The sequence below is a fragment of the Palaemon carinicauda genome, chromosome 15, assembly GCF_036898095.1.
Source record: "Palaemon carinicauda isolate YSFRI2023 chromosome 15, ASM3689809v2, whole genome shotgun sequence".
In the NCBI taxonomy this organism is placed as follows: Eukaryota; Metazoa; Arthropoda; class Malacostraca; order Decapoda; family Palaemonidae; genus Palaemon; species Palaemon carinicauda.
In genome coordinates this window covers 86,344,676-86,353,527 of record NC_090739.1, presented here as the reverse complement: position 1 = coordinate 86,353,527, position 8,852 = coordinate 86,344,676, and the positions used below count along the sequence as shown (strand labels likewise).

At 37.0% G+C, this 8,852-nt stretch overlaps 3 protein-coding genes across 3 annotated transcripts in view; all 3 read left to right on the top strand.

Annotated features, from left to right (window-relative positions):
* The first annotated feature begins 2,288 nt into the window (after positions 1 to 2,288).
* On the top strand, positions 2,289 to 2,675 carry LOC137654055 (uncharacterized). The gene has a single exon (XM_068387690.1). The coding sequence runs from the start codon at positions 2,289 to 2,291 to the stop codon at positions 2,673 to 2,675; it is 387 nt and encodes a 128-aa protein (XP_068243791.1).
* A 2,064-nt stretch (positions 2,676 to 4,739) lies between these two features.
* Positions 4,740 to 5,584, top strand: LOC137654054 (uncharacterized). The gene is made up of 2 exons (XM_068387689.1): positions 4,740 to 4,952; positions 5,189 to 5,584. Exons 1-2 carry the CDS (start codon positions 4,740 to 4,742, stop codon positions 5,582 to 5,584), a joined length of 609 nt encoding a protein of 202 aa, XP_068243790.1.
* A 3,034-nt stretch (positions 5,585 to 8,618) lies between these two features.
* LOC137654053 (uncharacterized) overlaps positions 8,619 to 8,852 on the top strand; it is a 402-nt gene continuing 168 nt past the window's right edge. Inside the window, exon 1 of the mRNA XM_068387687.1 lies at positions 8,619 to 8,852. This exon is cut by the window's right edge and continues 168 nt beyond it. Within this exon, the coding sequence (XP_068243788.1) occupies positions 8,619 to 8,852 (234 nt within the window).

Here is an 8,852-nt window from a genome sequence, read left to right as displayed (position 1 = left end):
ATATGGGTATATATATATATATATATATATATATATATATATATATATATATATATATATATATATATATATATATATATATATATATATATGTACATATATATATATATATATATATATATATATATATATATATATAAATATATATATAATATATATATATGTATGTATATATATGTATATACGTATATATATATATATATATATATATGTATATGTATATATATATATATATATATACATATATATATTATATATATATATATATATACATATATATATATATATATATATACAGTATGTATATAACCCTTTTTCGACCGCTGAAACCTTAACGTAGTTTGCTGTAAGCAATCAGTGTTATGCAGATATGTATGATAAAGTTATAAAGGTCAGGGAGTAATGGCTTATGACCTCTTGAGAAACGATGGCAATGGATATCGCCAGTTGTGTAACCACGTTGACGCAATGGTGCCAAACGAACTCTTGACACACACCTTTTAACTCCCTCTTTCTAACCCCCTCCCCCACCTCACATGTCGAAGTGTGAGATGGCATCAGGTAGCAACCAGTTCAAGATGAATGTTAAATACCCCAAAGAGTGTGCCACATTCATATCGGCTCTTGTACCTCCCCTAAGATCGATTTTGACGGGTAGGAGGAGCATTAGGTGTTATGCTCACACCTGGGAAGTGAAATAAAAGACTAATCCCGGGAAGCAGTATGGGTCGTCGAGCACGAGCTATGTCCGGGAGTCATCATTAACTTTAAGTGACTGAAAAATTAATAGTCAAGTAAATAACGCTGTTATTCATTTCAGGATTTCATTAATTAAAGTTATTCCATGATTAATTGTTAAATAAAAATCCATCCTCCCGAGTTCATAGCTTTATGTTGTATGGTGTATCAGCCACACCAGACTGAAACATCCCACTATCACTTACCTATCAGCGGTTGCCAGCATGATGATGGAAACTGGCGAATCCTCAGACATGAATTGATATGTCTGTGGCATTTGTCCTGCAGAAGACTAAAAACAGCTGCATTTGTTGTTGTTTTTGTTGTTGTTGTTGTTGTTGTTGTTGCATATATATATATATATATATGTGTGTGTGTGTGTGTGTGTTTGTATATATATATATATATATATATATATAGTGTGTGTGTGTGTGTGTGTTTGTGTATCTATATTACTTTACGAAGGAAACATTTATGAAAACAAATATATATTGCTGGAATTCCTGAATATTATCCTCACAAATCTTGACTACATTTCCCAATTCTAGTATTTTTTCTTATATCCCTTCCGAAATAACTTTGACAACGTTAAGTATCCGGCCCATTCCCGTAGTTTGTGACGCAATAAGAATCTGTTTCCGAAAGAAATATCTGTTTCGCTGTCATTTTTCGTTGAGTCAGACATACCATCTTCAAAAAGTCTGATATCGAAATTCCGATGTTAGATAAAATAGATAAAATTGAATTTAGGGCATTGAAGGGTATGGAAAAAAAATATTGGCTATAGATGTTATATATATAAACACTTATAAATACAAAAATGAACATAGGCACTTACACATATCTCTATCTATTTATGTGTCTGTCTATTGATCTATCTATTTATACGTCTGTCTATCGTTCTATCTGTCCATCTATATATATATATATATATATATATACATAAGCATAACTGCTGGTGCACAAATCTGTTCACTGGCAAAGCTTTGCCCTTTGTTCCTTTGGATGGTTGCAATGAGAGGCTCTGTGTTCGTGAATACTCGCTCATTCAGGAGAGTTTCAACCTGATCTTCGCTATCTTGAAAAGCTGGGACTGGGAGCAACAATAGTCAATATGGTGTGTGCATATGCCTCGCAAACTCTATGTACACAGGAGGAGAAGGATATATTCTGGGAGGAGATGGACCAGAAGCTTAAAATAATTCTTACAGGGAAAGGGAAATTATAGTAGGAGATCTGAATTGCCCCTTCGGAATTAGTAGGGAAGGGATAGAGAAAGTGCATGGAGGTTGGGATGTGTGCGAGGGACATAATGGAGTAGAAAAAGTAATTGAATTTGCAGTGGCTTCTTTGATAAGAAGATTAACAGATTGATCACTAACAACCTTGGTGGCAGGGAGTGCCAGATAGATTTGCTGCTGTGTAAGAGAGCCCATCTGAAGGAAGTTAGAAATAGCAAGGTGATAAATGGGGAGAGTGTATCATCGCAACACAGGTTAGTGGTAATTGATTGTAGACTAAAGAATTGTTGGAGAAGTAAAAAGAAGAGAATGGACCCAAAGATTAAGTGGTGGAAATTGAAAGAAGATGAACTGAGAGTCTTGTTTAAGGAAAGAGTGCTGGAAGTAGTAAGGTTATATGAGGATGTACAAGAATGGTTGACCGAGAATAGTAAAGTGATTCTGAGGATCGGTGAGGAAGTACTTGGTAAGTCATCAGGAAGAACCCCAAATGATAAAGAATTGTGGTGGTGGAATGATGAGGTGCAAGAAAGGGTAAAAAACAAGAAAGAAGCCAAGAAGAAGGCATATCTATCAGGACAAGAGCAGGATAAAGCAAACTATAAACAAGAACAGAAGGAAGCAAAAAGAGCATTAGCAAAGGCAAAGGCAGAGACATTAAATGAAGTCTATAAAGAGATGGAAACACCAGAATGAGAGAAGAAAATATTACGAATTGCTTATACACAAGATGCTGCATTTGAAGACCTAACACAGATAAGGCAAATAAAAGATAGCAACGTTACAGTTTTAGCAGAAGAGAATTAAATTAAAAGAAGGGGGATACTTATTTTGAGGGACTATTGAATGAAGGGAACCCAAGAATAGTGATTGAAGATGGACTCCCAAACGAGACAGTTACCATGGGAGTGACTAGAAGAGAGGTAGAACAAGCAGTAAAGAAGCTGAAAAATAGTAATGCTGCAGGACCGGATAATATACCAGTAGAGGTATGGAGGAGTCTTGGAGAAGAAATCATAGATATCTTGTGGGACCTGGCGCAGAAGATCTTCAATAAGGGAAAGATGCCAGAGGAATAGAGAAGAAGCCTAATCATTCCCATCTACAAGGGGAATGGAGACATCCAGGAATGTGGCAACTACAGAGGCAGCAAGCTAATAAGCCATAATATAAAAATGAAGGAGAAGATTATTGAGAAGAGATTCAGAAATGAAACAACAATTGGTGAGGAATAATTTGGATTCATGCCTGAAAGAGGGACTCTAGAGGCAATATTTGCTCTGAGGCATACGACAGAAAAACATCAGGAAAAATAGAAAGGATTCCATATGGTCTTTATTGACACGGAGAAGGAATAAGATCGAGTACCACGTCAGGAGCTGTGGAGATGTATGAGAAAAAATGGAGTCCCTGAGAAATACGTAAGAATCATCCAAGATATGTATGAATAGGCAGAAGCAAATGTTAAGAGCAGTATAGGCCTAACAGAAAGTTTCCCATTAAATGTGGGATTACAGCAGTGGTCTGCATAGAGCCCTTACCTATTTGATCTGGTCATGGATGTAGTAACACAAGGTATTAGAGATCAGTCTCCTTGGTGTATGCTTTTTGCTGATAATGTTACACTGTGTAGCACTAGGTGAGAGGTAGTAGAAGAGAAACTGGGGGAGTGGAGAAGAGAAATAAAAAAAATAGAGGATTGAAGATCAGAAGGAAAAACACAGTGTATTTGGGATTTAAAAATAGTGAGAATGGGGAAGAAAGTTTACAAGGAGAGAAATTAAAAAGAGTGAAAAATTTCAGGTATTTAGGTTCAACAGTTGCAGAGGAAGGTGACCTGAGGGCAGAAATAAACAAAAGAATATAAGCAAGATGGAAGGATTGCAAGAAAGTGCGTGGAGTACTATGTGACAGGAAAATAAGGGTTAAGTTGAAAAGTAAAGTACAGAGGACACTTGTGACACCGGCAATGGTGTATGGAGCGGTGACGTGGCCAATAAAGAACACAGAAGAGAAGAAGATGAATGTGGCAGAGATGAGAATGTTGAGATGGATGTGTGTAGTCTCAAGAAGAGATAAGATACGGAATGAAGTAATTAGTGGTACCACAGGAATTAGAAAACTATCAGATAAGATACAAGAAATTAGACTAAGGTGGTATGGTCATGTCAAGAAAAGAGATGAACAGTATATTGGAAGGAGAGTGATGGAATTGGAAGTACAGGGAATGAGGAGAGGGAGACCAAAGCAAAGGTGGGTAGACTGTGTCAGGGATGACCTTCGATCAAAGGAATTAACTGGTGATGAGGTGTGGGACAGAGGTATATGGACAAAGCTGACCTGAAAAATCGATCCCATATAGAAGTGGGAAAAGATATGGACAAAGAAGATATTTATATATATATATATATATATATATGTATGTATATATATATATATATATATATGTGTGTATATATATATATATATATATATGTATATATATATATATATATATATGTATATATATATATATATATATAAGATGGGGGAGAAAGGAAGATTGGAGTGCTCTGTATTTAGGAGACCAGGTGGAAAAAAAATAAGGCAAGAGAACTAAGCGAAGGTTGTAAATTTTATTACACTTGAGCAAATGTGGTAGGAAGAAATGGTGTGGGAATAATATTGTCGAAAGATTTGAAGGAAAGTTTGAATGGAGTGAAAAGGAAAAATGATAAAGTTATGAGTTTAAAGCTGGGACTGGGAGCAACAATAGTCAATATGGTGTGTGCATATGCACCGCAAACTGTATGTACACAGGAGGAGAAGGATACATTCTGGGAGGAGATGGACCAGAAGCTTAAAATAATTCTTACAGGGGAAAGGGAAATTATAGCAGGAGATCTGAATTGCCCCTTCGATATTAGTAGGGAAGGGATAGAGAAAGTACATGGAGGTTGGGATGTTTACGAGGGACATAATGGAGTAGAAAAAGTAATTGAATTTGAGGTGGTTTCTTTGATAAAAAGATTAACAGATTGATTACTAACAGCCTTGGTGGCAGGGAGTGCCAGATAGATTTGCTGCTGTGTAAGAGAGCCCATCTGAAGGAAGTTAGAAATAGTAAGGTGATAAATGGGGAGAGTGTATCAGCGCAACACAGGTTAGTGGTAATTGATTGCAGACTAAGGAATTGTAGGAGAAGTAAAAAGAAGAGAATGGACCCAAAGATTAAGTGGTGGAAATTGAAAGAGGATGAACTGAGAGTCTTGTTTAAGGAAAGAGTGCTGGAAGTAGTAAGGTTATATGAGGATGTACAAGAATGGTTGACCAAGAAAAGTAATGTGATTCTGAGGATCGGTGAGGAAGTACTTGGAAAATCATCAGGTAGAAGACCCCCAAATGATAAAAAATTGTGGTGGTGGAATGGTGAGGTGCAAGAAAGGGTAAAAACCAAGAAAGAAGCCAAGAAAAAGGCAGATCTATCAGGACAAGAGCAGGATAAAGCAAACTATAAACAAGCAAATAAAGGTCCAAAAAGAGCAGTAGCAAAGGCAAAGGCAGAGTTATTAAATGAAGTCTATAAAGAGATGGAAAAATCAGAAGAAGAGAGGAAAATATTATGAATTGCTTATACACATGATGCTGCATTTGAAGACCTGACACAGATAAGGCAAATAAAAGAAAGCAATGGTACAGTTTTAGCAGAAGAGAATTAAATCAAAAGAAGGGGGATACTTATTGTGAGGGACTATTGAATGAAGAGAACCCAAGAACAGTGATTGAAGATGGACTCCCAAACGAGACAGTTACCATGGGAGTGACTAGAAGAGAGGTAGAACAAGCAGTAAAGAAGCTGAAAAATAGTAATGCTGCAGGACTGGATAATATACCAGTAGAGGTATGGAGGAGTCTTGGAGAGGAAATCATAGATATCTTGTGGGACCTGGCGCAGAAGATCTTCAATGAGGAAAAGATGCCAGAGGAATGGAGAAGAAGCCTAATCATTCCCATCTACAAAGGGAATGGAGACATCCAAGAATGTGGCAATTATAGAGGTAGAAATCTAATAAGCCATAATATAAAAATGAAGGAGAAGATTATTGAGAAGAGATCCAGAAATGAAACAACAATTGGTGAGGAACAATTTGGATTCATGCCTGGAAGAGGGACTGTAGAAGCAATATTTGCTTTGAGGCATACGACAGAAAAACATCAGGAAAAATAGAAAGGATTACATATGGTCTTTATTGATATGGAGAAGGAATAAGATCGAGTACCACGTCAGGAGCTGTGGAGATGTATGAGAGAAAATGGAGTCCCTGAGAAATACGTAAGAATCACTCAAGATTTGTATGAATAGGCAGAAGCAAATGTTAAGAGCAGTATAGGCCTAACGGAAAGTTTCCCATTAAATGTGGGACTACATCAGTGGTCTACATAGAGCACTTACCTATTTGATCTGGTCATGGATGTAGTAACACAAGATATTAGAGATCAGTCTCCTTGGTGTATGCTTTTTGCTGATGATGTTATACTGTGTAGCACTAGGTGAGAGGTAGTAGAAGAGATACTGGACGATTAGAGAAGAGAAATAAAAAAATAGAGGATTGAAGATCAGAAGGAAAAAGACAGAGTATTTGAGATTGAAAAATAGTGAGAATGGAGAAGTTAATTCACAAGGAGAGAGATTAAAAAGAGTGAAAAATTTCAGTATTTTAAGTTCAACAGTTGCAGAGGATGGTGACCTGAGGGCAGAAATAAACAAAAGAATATAAGCAAGATGGAAGAATTGGAAAAAAGTGCGTGGAATACTATGCGACAGGAAAATAAGGGTTAAGTTGAAAAGTAAAGTACAGAGGATAGTTGTGACACCGGCAATGGTGTATTGTAGCAGTTACGTGGCCAATAAAGAACACAGAAGAGAAGAAGATGGATGTGGCAGAAATGAGAATGTTGAGATGGATGTGTGGTCTCAAGAAGAGATAAGATACGGAATGAAGTAATTAGTGGTACCACAGGAATTAGAAAAACTATCAGATAAGATACAAGAAATTAGACTGAGGTGGTATGGTCATGTCAAGAGAAGAGATGAACAGTATATTGGAAGGAGAGTGATGGAATTGGAAGTACAGGGAATGAGGAGAGGGAGACCAGAGCAAAGGTGGTTAGACTGTGTCAGGGATGACCTTCGATCAAAGGAATTAACTGGTGATGAGGTGTAGGACAGAGGTAGATGGAGAAAGCTAACCTGAAAAATCGACCCCATACAGAAGTGGGAAAAGATATGGACAAAGAAGAAGATATATATATATATATATATATATATACATATATATATATTTATATATATATATATACAGTATATATATATATATATATATATAAGATAGGGGAGAAAGGAAGATTGGAATGCTCTTTATACAGGAGACCAGGTGGAAAGGGAATAAGGCAAGAGAAGTAGGCGAAGGTTGTAAATTTTATTACGCTGGAGCAAATGTGGAAGGAAGAAATGGTGTGGGAATAATATTGTCGAAAGATTTGAAGGAAAGTTTGAATGGAATGAAAAGGAAAAAATTATAAAGTTATGAGTTTAAAGCTGGGACTGGGAGCAACAATAGTCAATATGGTGTGTGCATATGCCCCGCAAACTGTATGTACACAGGAGGAGAAGGATACATTATGGGAGGAGAAGAACCAGAAGCTTAAAATAATTCTTACAGGGGAAAGGGAAATTATAGTAGGAGATCTGAATTGCCCCTTCGGAATTAGTAGGGAAGGGATAGAGAAAGTGCATGGAGGTTGGATGTGTGCGAGGGAAATAATGAAGTAGAAAAAGTGATTGAATTTGTAGTGGCTTCTTTGAGAAGAAGATTAACAGATTTTTTACTAACAGCCTTGGTGGCAGTGAGAGCCAGATAGGTTTGCTGCTGTGCAAGAGAGACCATCAGAAGGAAGTTAAAAATAGCAAGGTGATAAATGGGGAGAGTGTATCAGTGCAACACAGGTTAGTGGTAATTGATTGCAGACTAAGGAATTGTAGGAGAAGTAAAAAAGAAGAGAATGGAGCCAAAGATTAAGTGGTGGAAATTGAAAGAGGATGAACTGAGAGTCTTGTTTAAGGAAAGAGTGCTGGAAGCAGTAAGGTTATGTGAGGATGTACAAGAATGGTTGACCGAGAATAGTAAAGGGATTCTGAGGATCGGTGAGGGAAGTACTTGGAAAGTCATCAGGTAGAAGACCCCCAAATGATAAGAAATTGTGGTAGTGGAATGATGAGGTACAAGAAAGGGTAGAAACCAAGAAAGAAGCCAAGAAGAAGGCAGATCTATCAGGACAAGAGCAGGATAAAGGAAACTATAAACAAGAAAAGAAAGAAGCAAAAAGAGCAGTAGCAAAGTCAAAGGCAGAGACGTTAAATGAAGTCTATAAAGAGATGGAAACATCAGAAGGAGAGAAGAAAATATTACAAATTGCTTATACACAAGATGCTGCATTTGAAGACCTAACAGAGATAAGGTAAACAAAAGATAGCAATGGTACAGTTTTAGCAGAAGAGAATTAAATTAAAAGAAGGGGGATACTTATTTTGAGGGACTATTGAATGAAGAGAACCCAAGAACAGTGATTGAAGATGGACTCCCAAACGAGGCAGTTACCATGGGAGTGACTAGAAGAGAGGTAGAACAAGCAGTAAAGAAGCTGAAAAATAGTAATGCTGCAGGACCGGATAATATACCAGTAGAGGTATGGAGGAGTCTTGGAGAGGAAATCATAGATATCTTGTGGGACCTGGCGCAGAAGATCTTCAATGAGGAAAAGATGCCAGAGGATTGGAGAAGAAGCCTAATCATTCCCATCTACAAGGGGAATGGAGACATCCAGGAATGTGGC

What these genes read in the sequence shown, in the direction of transcription:
- LOC137654055 (XM_068387690.1), top strand. Translation starts at nt 2,289, where the DNA reads ATGGACCCAAAGATTAAGTGGTGGAAATTGAAAGAAGATGAACTGAGA.
- LOC137654054 (XM_068387689.1), top strand. Translation starts at nt 4,740, where the DNA reads ATGGTGTGTGCATATGCACCGCAAACTGTATGTACACAGGAGGAGAAG. An exon ending in GACATAATGGAGTAGAAAAA is followed by an intron (nt 4,953 to 5,188) that starts GTAATTGAATTT and finishes ATGGACCCAAAG; the next exon opens with ATTAAGTGGTGGAAATTGAA.